This window comes from Nerophis ophidion, unplaced genomic scaffold, assembly GCF_033978795.1.
Source record: "Nerophis ophidion isolate RoL-2023_Sa unplaced genomic scaffold, RoL_Noph_v1.0 HiC_scaffold_32, whole genome shotgun sequence".
Lineage (NCBI taxonomy): Eukaryota > Metazoa > Chordata > Actinopteri > Syngnathiformes > Syngnathidae > Nerophis > Nerophis ophidion.
Window position 1 is genome coordinate 129,808 of NW_026906954.1, and position 17,660 is coordinate 147,467.

General features: G+C 39.4%; 1 protein-coding gene across 5 annotated transcripts in view; it reads left to right on the forward strand.

Annotated features, from left to right (window-relative positions):
- The first annotated feature begins 220 nt into the window (after nt 1-220).
- Nucleotides 221-17,660, forward strand: part of LOC133546571 (protein Niban 1-like) — a 69,721-nt gene continuing 52,281 nt past the window's right edge. The window contains exons 1-4 of one of the 5 annotated variants that reach the window (XM_061892342.1): nt 221-441; nt 12,359-12,489; nt 16,098-16,226; nt 16,344-16,464. In XM_061892342.1, the coding sequence (XP_061748326.1) occupies nt 387-441; nt 12,359-12,489; nt 16,098-16,226; nt 16,344-16,464 (436 nt within the window). In that variant the 5' untranslated portion in view covers nt 221-386. Of the gene's footprint in view, nt 442-967; nt 1,002-9,092; nt 9,219-12,358; nt 12,490-16,097; nt 16,227-16,343; nt 16,465-17,660 lie in introns of those variants that run through there. The other 4 variants (XM_061892341.1, XM_061892345.1, XM_061892343.1 and 1 more) reach the window with 4 other exon arrangements.

Below are 17,660 nucleotides of genomic sequence, written 5' to 3' on the forward strand. Positions count from 1 at the left end.
TGAAGAAAATTAAATCAATTCATGATTACTTCACAGAATACACATTCACACTTTTAGGAAAACAACAAATAAAAGTGTTCAAGCTGTGCTCATAAATGACTTGGTCCAAAAATAATAAAAAATACTTGTTTAAAGCTGATGTACTTTTGGAGGGAATAAAACAAAAATGGCGTCTTTGGATGACGTCGACCATGACGTAGTAGAGGAAGACAAGAGGACGTCGTGGCTCCTCCCACTGCATGCTGGCCACTGATTCCACGGCCGACTCACCTGTGGCGTGGACGACACCTGAGGACCTCGCACTGCATTCTGGCCACTGATTCCACGGCCGACTCACCTGTGGCGTGGACGACACTTGAGGACTGAGGAGTGTTCTTTTTGCAAGGATGGGCGCCAGTAAATCCAGTCTGGTGGATGAGGCCACGAGTGTTTATATTACCGGTAAGATGTTCCACTTACGAGTGTTTATATTACCGCTAAGATGTTCCACTTACGAGTGTTTATATTACCGCTAAGATGTTCCACTTACGAGTGTTTATATTACCGCTAAGATGTTCCACTTACGAGTGTTTATATTACCGCTAAGATGTTCCACTTACGAGTGTTTATATTACCGCTAAGATGTTCCACTTACGAGTGTTTATATTACCGCTAAGATGTTCCACTTACGAGTGTTTATATTACCGCTAAGATGTTCCACTTACGAGTGTTTATATTACCGCTAAGATGTTCCACTTACGAGTGTTTATATTACCGCTAAGATGTTCCACTTACGAGTGTTTATATTACCGCTAAGATGTTCCACTTCCGAGTGTTTATATTACCGCTAAGATGTTCCACTTACGAGTGTTTATATTACCGCTAAGATGTTCCACTTACGAGTGTTTATATTACCGCTAAGATGTTCCACTTACGAGTGTTTATATTACCGGTAAGATGTTCCACTTCCGAGTGTTTATATTACCGGTAAGATGTTCCACTTCCGAGTGTTTATATTACCGGTAAGATGTTCCACTTCCGAGTGTTTATATTACCGTTAAGAACACAACTTGTTCCACTTTATTTGATGCTCTGTTCACAATGAATCTGGTTTCAGTTCATGTTGTTTGAGTGACAGCTTGGCTAAAAATGTCGTCTTTAGTTGCTCTTTGTTCAAAGTTGTGTTCGTCTTTTTCTGTTGTTGCTGTCGTTAAACCTGTTCAACCACTTTTCTGTCACTCTTCTTAAACAGCGACGTCTGGTCCATTTTGGACATGTTTGCATGTTTCCTTAAGTTTATTATCTGAACAATATTGAATGACAGCAAAATATTTGTTGTCTTTCTAATTGTTGTCCTGCCGGCTGTGTCCGTGATGACGTCACTGTTGTGACTCAAGGTTAACACAAGTATGTCTTCTCTTATATTGGACTACTTGCATTGCACCTTTTGTGTGTGTTTTCATAAGCGTATTATCTTAATTTTGAATGACAGTAAACTATTTTGGACTTTGTAATTGTTGTCCTGCCGGCAGTGTCCCCGTGATGACGTCACTGTAGTCTCCAGGTTAACACAAGTAGAAAGTCTTCTCTCATATTGGACTAACTTAATGTCTTGTATTGCACTGTATGACAATTTCATTTTACAGTTAAGTTTATTCTGAGTATACAGTAACAAAATGATACATTTGACACATTTAATTTCTCTACATGTCCAAAAGGGAGTAGGAAGAAGCAAAGCTCATTTAATCCACACAATTAATATCAATTTCTGACACATGTTGACTTCCTTTTCTCATTTTGTAATTTGTAAATACAACAGTTCTGGTAAATAAAGAGCTAAGCCAGTTATGATTCACATAATGAGATGAATAATATCTCATTTTCAATAAAATTCAAGACATTTAGCAGAATTCTTCTTTGTATTTTGTAAATTCATTGAGTTTGAACAGTTTCTTAAACTGGATCACATTAGTACTTTGACTTATTTGCTTAATCCATTCTTGATTAATTCATCATACTGAAATGCTAAATGTTGTTTGCATACATACAAATGTTTTAAGTTGGATTTATCGCTAAGGTTTTGTGTGTTTTCTCTTGTTAAGAAGAATTGTACATTCTTGACTAGGTTATAGTTTGCTTTATGCAGAATTTTAGCGCACCAAATCATTGAATTTCAATATTGTGTATTCAATAAATAAAACATATAGGTGTATTTGTTTTTTTTTTTTTAAGGGACAAGCGGTAGGAAATGGATGGATGGATGCATCTTACTGATTTTTTTTGCAACACAGTTAGCGAATGACATGTACTTTTGTACTTATTTCTACAGCATAACTCAGATATTGTAACACCAATAATCACCATCATCTTTATCACAGTATTTTTTGAATGTGCTCAAAAAGTACACTGAAATATTGTTCAGCATCAATGTGTCTTGTATTCTTGTTAGCATCAATGTGTCTTGTATACTTGTTAGCATCAATGTGTCTTGTATTCTTGTTAGCATCAATGTGTCTTGTATTCTTGTGAGCATCAATGTGTCTTGTATTCTTGTGAGCATCAATGTGTCTTGTATTCTTGTGAGCATCAATGTGTCTTGTATTCTTGTTAGCATCAATGTGTCTTGTATTCTTGTTAGCATCAATGTGTCTTGTATTCTTGTTAGCATCAATGTGTCTTGTATTCTTGTGAGCATCAATGTGTCTTGTATTCTTGTGAGCATCAATGTGTCTTGTATTCTTGTTAGCATCAATGTGTCTTGTATTCTTGTTAGCATCAATGTGTCTTGTATTCTTGTTAGCATCAATGTGTCTTGTATTCTTGTGAGCATCAATGTGTCTTGTATTCTTGTGAGCATCAATGTGTCTTGTATTCTTGTGAGCATCAATGTGTCTTGTATTCTTGTTAGCATCAATGTGTCTTGTATTCTTGTGAGCATCAATGTGTCTTGTATTCTTGTGAGCATCAATGTGTCTTGTATTCTTGTGAGCATCAATGTGTCTTGTATTCTTGTTAGCATCAATGTGTCTTGTATTCTTGTTAGCATCAATGTGTCTTGTATTCTTGTTAGCATCAATGTGTCTTGTATTCTTGTGAGCATCAATGTGTCTTGTATTCTTGTGAGCATCAATGTGTATTCTTGTGAGCATCAATGTGTATTCTTGTTAGCATCAATGTGTCTTGTATTCTTGTTAGCATCAATGTGTCTTGTATTCTTGTTAGCATCAATGTGTCTTGTATTCTTGTGAGCATCAATGTGTCTTGTATTCTTGTGAGCATCAATGTGTCTTGTATTCTTGTGAGCATCAATGTGTCTTGTATTCTTGTGAGCATCAATGTGTCTTGTATTCTTGTGAGCATCAATGTGTCTTGTATTCTTGTGAGCATCAATGTGTCTTGTATTCTTGTGAGCATCAATGTGTCTTGTATTCTTGTGAGCATCAATGTGTCTTGTATTCTTGTGAGCATCAATGTGTCTTGTATTCTTGTGAGCATCAATGTGCCTTGTATTCTTGTGAGCATCAATGTGCCTTGTATTCTTGTTAGCATCAATGTGCCTTGTATTCTTGTTAGCATCAATGTGTCTTGTATTCTTGTTAGCATCAATGTGTCTTGTATTCTTGTTAGCATCAATGTGTCTTGTATTCTTGTGAGCATCAATGTGTCTTGTATTCTTGTGAGCATCAATGTGTCTTGTATTCTTGTGAGCATCAATGTGTCTTGTATTCTTGTGAGCATCAATGTGTCTTGTATTCTTGTTAGCATCAATGTGCCTTGTATTCTTGTTAGCATCAATGTGTCTTGTATTCTTGTTAGCATTTAAGCTCGCTAGTGAATAATGCATTTGCTGCTTCCTGTGGAAAGGAGTAAAATCACTAAGTGGTCCAACGCTTGGTAACCAATCCTGGTTTTACGATCATTCAATCTATCAATCAATGTTTATTTATATAGCCCTAAATGCTAAGTTTCTCAAAGGGCCGCACAAGCCACAACGACATCCGCGGTTCAACACCCACGTTAGGGCAAGGAAAAACTCACAACCTAGTGGGACATTGATGAGAATGACTGAGAAACATTGGAGAGGACCACAAATGTGGGTAACCCCTCCCTCTACGCCAGACTGAATGCAATGGATGTTGAGGGTCTGACAATATTGTGAAAGTCCAGTCCATAGTGGATCTAACATAATAGTGAGAGTCCAGTCCATAGTGGATCTAACATAATAGTGTGAGAGTCCAGTCCATAGTGGATCTAACATAATAGTGTGAGAGTCCAGTCCATAGTGGATCTAACATAATAGTGTGAGAGTCCAGTCCATAGTGGATCTAACATAATAGTGAGAGTCCAGTCCATAGTGGATCTAACATAATAGTGTGAGAGTCCAGTCCATAGTGGATCTAACATAATAGTGAAAGTCCAGTCCATAGTGGATCTAACATAACAGTGTGAGAGTCCAGTCCATAGTGGATCTAACATAACAGTGTGAGAGTCCAGTCCATAGTGGATCTAACATAATAGTGTGAGAGTCCAGTCCATAGTGGATCTAACATAATAGTGTGAGAGTCCAGTCCATAGTGGATCTAACATAATAGTGAGAGTCCAGTCCATAGTGGATTCAACATAAAAGTGAGAGTCCAGTCCATAGTGGATCTAACATAAAAGTGAGAGTCCAGTCCATAGTGGATCTAACATTTTAGTGAGAGTCCAGTCCATAGTGGATCTAACATAATAGTGAGGGAGTCCAGAATGCAATGGATGTTGAGAGGGTCTGACAATATTGTGAAAGTCCAGTCCATAGTGGATCTAACATAATAGTGTGAGAGTCCAGTCTATAGTGGATCTAACATAATAGTGAGAGTCCAGTCCATAGTGGAGCTAACATAATAGTGAGAGAGTCCAGAATGCAATGGATGTTGAGAGGGTCTGACAATATTGTGAAAGTCCAGTCCATAGTGGATCTAACATAATAGTGTGAGAGTCCAGTCCATAGTGGATCTAACATAATAGTGAGAGAGTCCAGTCCATAGTGGATCTAACATAATAGTGAGAGAGTCCAGTCCATAGTGGATCTAACATAATAGTGGGAGATTCCAGTCCATAGTGGATCTAACATAATAGTGAGAGTCCAGTCCATAGTGGATCTAACATAATAGTGAGAGTCCAGTCCATAGTGGATCTAACATAATAGTGTGAGATTCCAGTCTATAGTGGATCTAACATAATAGTATGACAGTCCAGTCCATATAGGATCTAACATGACCAACTTCAGACCCAGTAACCCTTCGGCTGACGGCGACGCCTCTCGAGCGGGGGAGTTAAACGGCTTCTTCGCCCGATTTGAGAGAAAAACACCTGCAGCCGTCACAACAGTTCCACCCAACACCCACAGCAGCTGCACCCTTATACTGGAGGAGCATGAGGTGAGACGCACGCTGAAGGCAGTGAACCCGAGGAAGGCTACGGGCCCAGATGGAGTCCTGGGACAGGTACTAAGAGACTGTGCAGACCAGCTGGCCGGAGTATTTACGAAGATCTTCACGCAGTCCCTCTCCCAGGCCGTCATCCCATCATGCCTGAAGACCTCCACAATAATCCCGGTGCCGAAGAAGAACTCTGTCAGATGTCTGAATGACTACCGTCCAGTTGCACTTACACCTATAGCTATGAAGTGCTTCGAGAAGCTGGTACGGACCCATATCACCTCAGTCCTCCCTCCCGAGCTCGACCCACACCAGTTTGCCTACAGAGCCAACAGGTCCACAGAGGACGCCATCGCCACAGCCCTACACTCCTCCCTGGGTCACCTGGAGAAGGGGGGGAGCTACGTGCGGCTGCTTTTTGTGGATTATAGCTCGGCATTTAACACCATTATTCCTGATAGACTGGTGTCCAAACTGTCAGACCTGGGTCTCTCGAACTCCATCTGCATGTGGATTAAGGACTTCTTATCCAAGCGCCCCCAGAGGGTGCAGTTGGGTCGCCACATGTCATCAAGCCTGCACCTCAGTACTGGCTCTCCACAAGGCTGCGTGCTGAGCCCCCTTCTCTACTCCATCTACACATACGACTGCACACCTGCCCACTCCAGCAACTCCATCATCAAATTTGCGGATGACACCACCGTAGTGGGGCTCATCTCGGAGGGAGACGAGGCTGCATATCGGGATGAGGTGGAGAAGCTGTCGGATTGGTGCAAAGTCAACAACCTGGCCCTGAACACCTCCAAGACCAAGGAGCTAGTCATAGACTTCAGGAGGAAAAAAACGGACATCCTGCCCCTGATCATCAGTGGTGACTGTGTGGAGAGGGTCTCCGACTTCCGCTCCCTGGGAGTCCACCTGGCCAACGACCTATCCTGGAGCACCAACACCACGGCTACCATCAAGAAGGCACACCAGAGACTGCGCTTCCTGAGAATACTCAGGAACAACCACCTCTCACAGGAACTGCTGGTGTCCTTCTACCGGTGCTCCATTGAGAGCATCCTGACCTACTGCATCTGCGTGTGGTTCAGCAGCTGCACGGCCGCAGAGAGAACGGCGCTCCAGAGAGTCATAAAGACCGCCCAGAAGTTAATCGGATGCCCCCTCCCCCCCCTGGCTGACCTGTACAGCTCCCGCTGTCTCAGGAAAGCACAGAGCATCCTGAAAGACCCATTCCACCCCGGGCACAGCCACCTGGAACTGCTACCCTCAGGCAGACGCTACAGGGTGCTAAAAGCGAGCACCAATAGACTAAAAAATAGCTTTTACCCAAGAGCCATAGTAGCACTAAACAGGCACTGAGTGTCCATATGTCCATCATGTCCTCATGTGTAATGTTTAAATGTTTTTCTATTTTTTTGGACTACAATGTGAAATAATGTTTTATGTATGTATACATAGATACATCTGTCATCTCTATCTTTTTTTTTTTTTAATTTATTTTTTATTTATTTATTTATTTATTTATTTTTTTAATTTATACTACCATATTGTATATGCACATTAAGAGGATCTGCTCTAATTTCGTTGTTCTTTGAACATGTTCATTGCAATAATGACAATAAAACTCTATTCTATTCTATTCTAACATAATTGTTTGAGAGTCCAGTCCATAGTGGGTCTAACATAATAGTGAGAGTCCAGTCCATAGTGGGTCTAACATAATAGTGAGAGTCCAGTCCATAGTGGATTCAACATAATAGTGAGAGTCCAGTCCATAGTGGATCTAACATAATAGTGAGAGTCCAGTCCATAGTGGATCTAACATAATAGTGAGGGAGTCCAGAATGCAATGGATGTTGAGAGGGTCTGACAATATTGTGAAAGTCCAGTCCATAGTGGATCTAACATAATAGTGTGAGAGTCCAGTCCATAGTGGATCTAACATAATAGTGAGAGAGTCCAGTCCATAGTGGATCTAACATAATAGTGAGAGTTCAGTCCATAGTGGATCTAACACAATAGTGAGAGTCCAGTCCATAGTGGATCTAACATAATAGTGAGAGTCCAGTCCATAGTGGATCTAACATAATATTGGGAGATTCCAGTCCATAGTGGATCTAACATAATAGTGAGAGTCCAGTCCATAGTGGATCTAACATAATAGTGAGAGTCCAGTCCATAGTGGATCTAACATAATAGTGTGAGATTCCAGTCCATAGTGGATCCAACATAATAGTGTGAGAGTCCAGTCCATAGTGGATCTAACATAATAGTGAGAGAGTCCAGTCCATAGTGGATCTAACATAATAGGGAGAGCCCAGTCCATAGTGGATCTAACATAATAGTGTGAGATTCCAGTCCATAGTGGATCTAACATAATAGTGAGAGTCCAGTCCATAGTGGATCTAACATAATAGTGAGAGTCCAGTCCATAGTGGATCCAACATAATGTTGTGAAAGTCCAGTCCATAGTGGATCTAACATAATAGTGAGAATCCAGTCCATAGTGGATCTAACATAATAGTGAGTCATGATTAGATTCCTAATTATGACTATAAATTATCTCATGATTAAAGTTTGAAACATTTATACTAACCGTTAGAATTTTACCGCGATTTATCATTATACTGTTATCTGTTATAGCTCCAGTTGTTTCATATATTGTACTATTATGTCTTACACTGTAGTATTGTACTATTATGTCTTACACTGTAGTATTGTACTATTATGTCTTACACTGTAGTATTGTACTATTATGTCTTACTCTGTAGTATTGTACTATTATATCTTACACTGTAGTATTGTACTATTATGTCTTACACTGTAGTATTGTACTATTATGTCTTACTCTGTAGTATTGCCTTGCAGTGTCTCTAAAGTATACAGTCTTTTGAAAAGATATGTGTAGAATGATATTTTTAATCATTCATTTTAAAAGTGGCAGCAGTGTGCACAAAGATGCACATAGTTGTATTGTCTCTTATATTGTTATTATTTTTCAATGGACAAAATACTACTAGGCCGCTAAGTACAGTGCAGCTAATGAGGCAGCTTGTCCCGACACAACTTGCCCCAAGTTAGTCATCACTGGAATGATTCATTTTACTGGTAGATATTTGCAGTCCCAACCCTGTGGGCAAGTGTATTATATTTGTGTGTTTAGCATAGTTTGTTGCACGAGATGAAAGACAGACTTGCAATGGCGGCAGAAAGACCATCGGAGGAGATATCCTACACAAGGCCTAGTCGGAATGATAACTGAGTCAGACGCTTGGCAACTTTAGGTTTGAGCTCCCTCCACAGATTTGTAAGTAGATCAAGGTCCAGTAACAGGTTAGGCCACTGCAGGATTGTAATGTGCTTCTTCTTGAGCCACTCCTTCGGCTGACTCACTCGTATGTCGTCTGTCTTGCTAGAAGAAGAACTGAGACCATGCAGGATTCTGCACTTCATGACTGCTGTGTATCAAGCCCTCGATGAGGTCCACCTGTACTTGTAGCCAAGAATGTTTTGTCCTCCCTGTTAGACACTAGACCACTTGTGAGTCATTCAGGTGTTGTCAAACGTCAGAGAGTACTTGTCTTCTTGTGCAATCCATCACAGCAAAGTGTGACTAGAGCGACTCCTCCCTTGGAATTCTGGGCGGCACCTTCCCCTTTCTCACAGCCCGCATAGCAACGGCCGGGTCTGCAGTGTTGTTAAGACCGTCGCTGGGGAAAAACTGCCATTTAGGTGACATCAACAAATAAAGGGAAAATTCCACATTGATGCAACTTTTGGACGGGATAGATCCAAGTCTTTTGAACAGCTCTTGTAAGTGAACAGAGACAACTGATCCACAGTTTCAAGATGTTGGTTAGGGAATTTTTTTTTTTTTTTTTTTTTTTTTGTGCATGCAAATTTTTTACCCACTCTGCCTGTGCGTGCAACCCGACTAGCAACTGGACCAGCAAGTTTCCTTTAATGCTGAATAGACATGTCCGATGATATCACCCTGCTGATATTATCAGCCGATAAATGCTTTAAAATGTAACATCGAAATTATCGGTAGTGCATGATCCTCACAATACGAAGGTCCTGAGTAGTCCTGGGCTCAATCCCAGGCTCGGGATCTTTGTGTGGAGTTTGCATGTTCTCCCCGTGAATGTGTGTGTTCCCTTTGGGTACTCCGGCTTCTTCCCACCTCCAAAGACATGCACCTGGGGATAGGCCCCTCCCACCTCCAAAGACATGCACCTGGGGATAGGCCCCTCCCACTTCCAAAGACATGCACCTGGGGATAGGCCCCTCCCACCTCCAAAGACATGAACCTGTGAATGTTGCCTATCTGTGTTGGCCCTGCTATGAGGTGGCGACTTGTCCAGGGTGACCCGCCTTCCACCTGATTGTAGCTGAGATAGGCTCCCCAAAACAGGACAACCAGTAGAAAATGGATAGATGGATGGTTTCAAAATTATCGGTATCAGTTTTTCAAAAAAGTAACATTTATGACTTTCTAAAACTCCGTTGTGTACACGGACGTAGGGAGAAGTACAGGGCGCCATTAGACCTTAAAGACACTGCCTTTGTGCGGCGGCCCAGTCACATAATATGTACGGCTTTTCACGCACACAAATGAATGCAAGCATACTTGGTCAACAGCCATACAGGTCACACTGAGGGTGGCCGTATAAACACCTTTAACACTGTTACAAATATGCGCTACACTGTGAACCCATACCAAAAAAGAATGACAAACACATTTTGGTAGAACATCTGCACCGTAACACAACAAAACAAAAACTCAGACCCCTTGCAGCACTAACCCTTCGGGAAGCTACAATATACACCCCCCCTCCCACCCCCCTTTAAATTCCAAGCTGCTGTTTTGAGGCATGTTAAAAAAAATAATGCACTTTGTGACTTCAATAATAAATATGGCAGTGCCATGTTGGCATTTTCTTCCATAACAAGTTGATTTATTTTGGAAAACCTTGTTACATTGTTGAATGCATCCAGCGGGGCATCACAACAAAATTAGGCATAATAATGTGTTCATTCCACCACTCTATATATCGGTATCGGTTGATATCGGTATGGGTCATTAAGAGTTGGACAATATCGGAACATCGGATATCGGCAGAAAAGCCTTTATCGGACATCTCTAACGCTGACGTGTGTGTGTGTGTGTTGTGCGCATTTCTCAGTATATATAAACAGTTAATAAAACTATCCATTATAACCAGACACTCTTGAACGGCTGCTTGATAGGCTCCCTTCAAACTGCATTAAATCTCAGTTCTAGTTCAGACGCTTACACATTTTTCCCCACAGAGCATCCATCAAGTATTATGACTTCTTGCACATTTTCATCAGTATTTAATCCTATTGTTTGTATCTCCAAGTATTATGACTTCTTGCACATTTTCATCAGTAATTAATCCTATTGTTTGTATCTCCAAGTATTATGACTTCTTGCACATGTTCATCAGTAATTAATCCTATTGTTTGTATCTCCAAGTATTATGACTTCTTGCACATTTTCATCAGTAATTAATCCTATTGTTTGTATCTCCAAGTATTATGACTTCTTGCACATTTTCATCAGTAATTAATCCTATTGTTTGTATCTCCAAGTATTATGACTTCTTGCACATGTTCATCAGTAATTAATCCTATTGTTTGTATCTCCAAGTATTATGACTTCTTGCACATTTTCATCAGTAATTAATCCTATTGTTTGTATCTCCAAGTATTATGACTTCTTGCACATTTTCATCAGTATTTAATCCTAATGTTTGTATCTCCAAGTATTATGACTTCTTGCACATTTTCATCAGTATTTAATCCTAATGTTTGTATCTCCAAGTATTATGACTTCTTGCACATTTTCATCAGTATTTAATCCTAATGTTTGTATCTCCAAGTATTATGACTTCTTGCACATTTTCATCAGTATTTAATCCTAATGTTTGTATCTCCAAGTATTATGACTTCTTGCACATTTTCATCAGTAATTAATCCTACTGTTTGTATCTCCAAGTATTATGACTTCTTGCACATTTTCATCAGTAATTAATCCTATTGTTTGTATCTCCAAGTATTATGACTTCTTGCACATTTTCATCAGTAATTAATCCTATTGTTTGTATTTCCAAGTATTATGACTTCTTGCACATTTTCATTAGTATTTAATCCTAATGTTTGTATCTCCAAGTATTATGACTTCTTGCACATTTTCATCAGTAATTAATCCTATTGTTTGTATCTCCAAGTATTATGACTTCTTGCACATTTTCATCAGTAATTAATCCTATTGTTTGTATCTCCAAGTATAATGACTTCTTGCACATTTTCATCAGTATTTAATCCTATTGTTTGTATCTCCAAGTATTATGACTTCTTGCACATTTTCATCAGTAATTAATCCTATTGTTTGTATCTCCAAGTATTATAACTTCTTGCACATTTTCATCAGTAATTAATCCTATTGTTTGTATCTCCAAGTATAATGACTTCTTGCACATTTTCATCAGTAATTAATCCTATTGTTTGTATCTCCAAGTATTATGACTTCTTGCACATTTTCATCAGTAATTAATCCTATTGTTTGTATCTCCAAGTATTATGACTTCTTGCACATGTTCATCAGTAATTAATCCTATTGTTTGTATCTCCAAGTATTATGACTTCTTGCACATTTTCATCAGTATTTAATCCTAATGTTTGTATCTCCAAGTATTATGACTTCTTGCACATGTTCATCAGTAATTAATCATATTGTTTGTATCTCCAAGTATTATGACTTCTTGCACATGTTCATCAGTAATTAATCCCATTGTTTGTATCTCCAAGTATTATGACTTCTTGCACATTTTCATCAGTAATTAATCCTTATTGTTTGTATCTCCAAGTATTATGACTTCTTGCACATTTTCATCAGTATTTAATCCTAATGTTTGTATCTCCCACAGAGCAGGCCAAGGCTGAGCTGAAGGAGTTCAGTCCGTACTACAGGAAGCAGTTCTCAGTGGAGTGGTTTTCTCAGCTGCAGTATGAGCTGCAACAGCAGAAGGAAGAGATGGTGCATCTGCTGCAACAACGGGTAGAAACTCTGAAAATGACATTATGATAGTTTTGTTACGAAGGAGCTTGACAAAAAGTGGGCCTTCTTTGATTGCTCATTATGAGAAACATACAAAGTACACCAAAACAGCCATTCCAAACCAAATTGTGGATCAACAGCTGGACTTCAACAAAAACAGAGGCCAAAAAAATAATCAAATAATTCAATGACAATAGAGCATACATGGTTATTTTTTCTTAGATTTGTTTGATTTGATTAAAAAAGATGAATAAAATCCAGTCTGCATTGACAACATAAATCCGCGGTCATTATTTCTGCACGACTACTTAGCCTGCGTGTGTTTGACGGGGGCGGCCGAGTGGCTATGGAGACAGATGGCTCAATGAAAAACAAGGGTGAAAGAGAGCAAAGGGCCCAAAGAAAACGCCAAAAGAGATCATTGCAAACTGAAAAAGACAAATGCTGGCGTTTCACAATAGCACTACATTATTTCTGCTGCACGTCACTAGAAAGCAGGTCTATTTTGATGTTGTATTTCTACACTTGATCCCACTTTTTGTGAGGAGACAAGTTCTTTATATTCCAAATATGTCCGGTTCCTGTGTATCAGGAACAATATTAGGGCTTTTATTTTTTGTCACGCAAACTTCCTGCTTCCGTTCCCTAAGGATCATGGGAAATTGAGGTCATTTGGCCTAAAGAATGAACACTTTTAAATTGGCCATCGACAGTCGTATCGACAGATAAGTACAAATGAACATTGATGAATAATAATATAGCATTGCTCTTCAAATGAAATGAGCTGTTAAAACATACTTCACAACGAACACCATGGGCAGGTTTGGAGTTCAGAACATCTTCACATGTTGAGGTTTTTGTACTCAATTATTGACTTTTTATTAAAAAAACAACTGTTGTTCTAGTTCTTAATTATAGAACCTTTCTTTTTAGTTTGGTTCTTTATTATGTGATAACTGGTTTAAAGCTAGAGTTTAAACTTTTAACTGATTTTTTGTATTTACTTGTATATTGATGCGCTCATGTTAAAGTGCAATTTCAACATTTATGATGTGCATTTCTAACAGAAAAACATCGTACTTTATTTAAACTATGAGTCTATAAAGGGTGTTTAATTCGATTACTCCATTTTTTAGATGAAACACAAGATCAATGAACAGTTCCAAAACTGACAGGTGAGGCTAAGCAACAAGGTGAGCAGGGAATCGGTGTAGATAAAACATGATAGCAAGTACAAAAACATGGAGGCAAAAAAGAAAATACTGCAGGCGGACTGGAAAGGAAACCAGCTCAGAAAGCAGAAGAAGTCAGAAGTGAAGTATAATCCGATGTCTTCCTGCTGCATCTCCTTTTCTAATAAGCACAACTAATTGGCTGCTGGTCTTCAAAAACATGAAAATAAGGAAATCTGAAGGCAGGAAACATAAGTAAAGGAAAGTACAAAACACAAGACAACACATCATCAGGAAGCAGATTAGCGCCTCCAACAGCCAGTCTTGAATAATATTTATAACCTTTATATAAAGTTATTTTTTCACATTGTGTCTAAGATATAATAAATGTAATATTAAAAAGATGTAATTTTCATTAAGGATGGGTACTGATTAGAGATGCCCGATAATGGCTGTTTTGCCGATACCTGATATATATATATATATATATATATATATATATATATATATATATATATATATATATACATATATACATATATACATACATATATATATATATATATACATATATATATATATATATATATATATATATATATATATATATATATATATATATATATATACACACACACACACAGTCGTGAAATTTACACATTATTATGCCTAGTTTTGTTGTGATGCCTCGCTGGATGCATTAAACAATGTAACAAGGTTTTCCAAAATAAATCAACTCAAGTTATGGAAAAAAATGCCCACATGGCACTGCCATATTTATTATTGAAGTCACAAAGTGCGTTATTTTTTTTTTTTACATGCCTCAAAACAGCAGCTTGGAATTTGGGACATGCTCTCCCTGAGAGAGCATGAGGAGGTTAAGGTGGGGTTGGTAGAGGGTAGCGGGGGGTGTATATTGTAGCGTCCTGAAATAGTTACTGCTGCAAGGGGTTCTGGGTATTTGTTCTGTTGTGTTTATGTTGTGTTACGGTGCAGATGTTCTCTCAAAATGTGTTTGTCATTCTTGTTTGGTGTGGGTTCATAGTGTGGCGCATATTTGTAAAAGTGTTAAAGTTGTTTATACGGCCACCCACAGTGTGACCTGTATGGCTGTTGACCAAGTATGCCTTGCATTCACTTGTGTGTGTGTGTGTGAAAAGCCGTAGATCTTATGTGATTGGCAGTGCCTTTAAGGTTTATTGTGGTGCTCTGTACTTCTCGCTACGTCCGTGTACCACTCTGTACAGCGACGTTTCAATGAGTCATAAATTTTACTTGTTGAAACCGATGTCGATAATTTCCGATTTTACATTTTAAAGCATTTATCGGCCGATAATATTGGCAGTCCGATAATATCGGACATCTCTAGTACCGATCACATATGAAACGTTGCAGTACCAATTGCCGGTACCTGGGAGTCGATACTGGTACCCAATGGTACCAATTTTTGGCAAAGTTGTGGTTGTTGATAGATATCAATTGTTTTTAATGATACAATCTAATTTTAAATTGCAACATTTAAAAATGAGCTGATTATGATAACTACTGTCCAATTATTATATCTTGTTTCATCATCACATTTTTGAGTCTCAATTACAGTTCCAAGTCCAAGACCTTAGTGACAGTAGTGTACAGTTTAAGGTGTTTTGGCTAGTCGTTTCAGTCTTGATTGTCTAATTTTTTGTTACGCCCCACAAAGGGCTTATACTGTATCTTACCTATTACGCACAAGCTGTTTGTGACGTTCATCTTATTGGTTTCAGCATCAGCTGTTGGAATTGGGGGTTAAATCACCAAAAATGATTGCCGGGTGCGGCCACCGCTGCTGCCCACTGCTCCCCTCACCCCCCAGTGGGTGATCAAGGGTGATGGGTCAAATGCAGGGAATCATTTCGCCACACTGCGTGTGTGACAATCATTGGTACTTTAACTTTAACACACACACACACACACACACACTTTAATATGTAGTTTTCCTTTTAACAAATTTGTAGGTGTTGAAGTCGTTAATGCTAATCAGTAGCACATCGATAGGAAAGCCAATTAGCGTCAAGGTAGGGAATTTTTGGAACATTAACACCTTGCTTTACTTACGTTGGAGTGTTTTTTTTCTCAACAATTTCTTTGTTGGCATTGAAAATTCCAACAATACCGAGAGGTAGTTTTGCTGAGTCCGCTCTCAGTGCTGCTGGAGTGATTGTCTGGAGTCCTGGCTGAGTCGGCAACCGGGCGTAATGTCACACGGAACCATTTGACGCAAATCTGTGACCGGCAGGATTCAATTGGTGCCCATCCCTACTGCAAATATCTTCTGTAAGGCTAAACTTACTAAATCAGCAGAGGATCAAATACTTACTTTTCACTCTACGTACAGTATGTGAAATATGAGCAAACTGATGAAAGGTGTGCATAATATGGTACCTGTGTGCTTACCAGGAGTCTCCTGCAGGAAGTGAGGTGCTGTATGAAAAACAGTTACATTTTTTTGACGAGAGCAGAAAATGGAAGGAGAGGTACATAGTAGTGAGGGCCAACTACTGCTTGGAGTGTTATGAAAGCATCGAGGTAAGTTACACTTGCAGTACCTGCAATCACATTTCAACAACGTGGACATTTCAAATCACTCAACTAACTTCCTTTTTGTTGTCCCAAAACCTTGTTTTTCTGTTTTGGTTTCGTCAGACTTTTCTCAAAGGAAGTCCTCCATATCACACACTGCTACCAATAGGAGGAAATGTACTAACCAATGAGAAAAAGTACATGGCTGTCGTGGACAACTGCTGCCCCAATGATGACTTTACTGGTAATACAGCTTCAAGTAGCAAAATAAGCCAGCCAATCACAGGTCACTTATAGCTAAGAAACCATTCACACGTACATTCATGGCCGCAGAGTCTGGGTGAGGCTGGGCCGCAAGAAAGGATTTAAAAAAAAATGTTTTGCATACTTCTCAGCATGTTTCAAATTGTATTCCTTGTGCAGCGCAACTTTCTCTGTGCAAATAAGACACGTCATGGTGCTCCTGTGCTCAACAAAGAAATGTTGCATCTCCCACTTTTCCTGGAGTTGTCTTTGCTCATCACTAACCTTTCTCTTCAATGCAGGCTTTGAAAATGCATGTTTGGGCTTGTGGAATATATTTGTGTTTACGGAGAATAATGTTATGTCCGCAATGTGTGTTGTTCTGCAATTCCTCACTACAGCAACACGGCGGTCGGCGGGCAAAAAAGTGTTATCCGGCGTCATATAGAAATATATGTAGTGTTCATCGTGTGAGGCAATGCAAATTAAACAATAAAAATAAACAAATAACGGTTTCAATTGGTCCAGATTATCAGGGACTGTTATTACTGACGGACAGGTGTCGCGGTGTGACTGCAGCCAAGCATGTACGAAAACCCTTGTCCCCATGGCAACGTCTCTGTCGCTTTCACTCATTTGCCGCTTTTCCACTAACGCGGGGGTAGGCAACCCAGAATGTTGAAAGAGCCATTTTGGACCCAAATAACACACCGCTGTCAAGCGGCCTTCATATAAAACTTCGGCTTCGCACTAACATTAAACTTTCATATTAAGTTGGTGGTCCCAAAATAACGTCTCACAGGCCGCGTGTCTGAGAGCCCTGCTGTAGACTATTTAGACTCTCCAATGAACCTAACATGCACATTTTTGGAATGTGGGTGGAAACCGGAGTACCCGCAGAGAACGCAAACACACGAGGAGAAAATGCAAAGTCCACACACAGAGATGTCCAAACAGAGATTTAGAAGACGCACACGGTGTAAAGTTAGACTTTGCTGTCAATAATAATGGCCAAAATTGGGATAGTTTTCACAGGCTCAAACAAGGACTGCCTTTCTTCTGTCCTTACTTTTGCTGAGTGCCAACTCCATAAGATCAACGTTTAGATGGAGCATTTATATATGTTACTTGAGATGTTTTCAAAGTCTGCCAATAGTGTGGAAATAATAAACTATCTGATGTATCCATCCATACAAC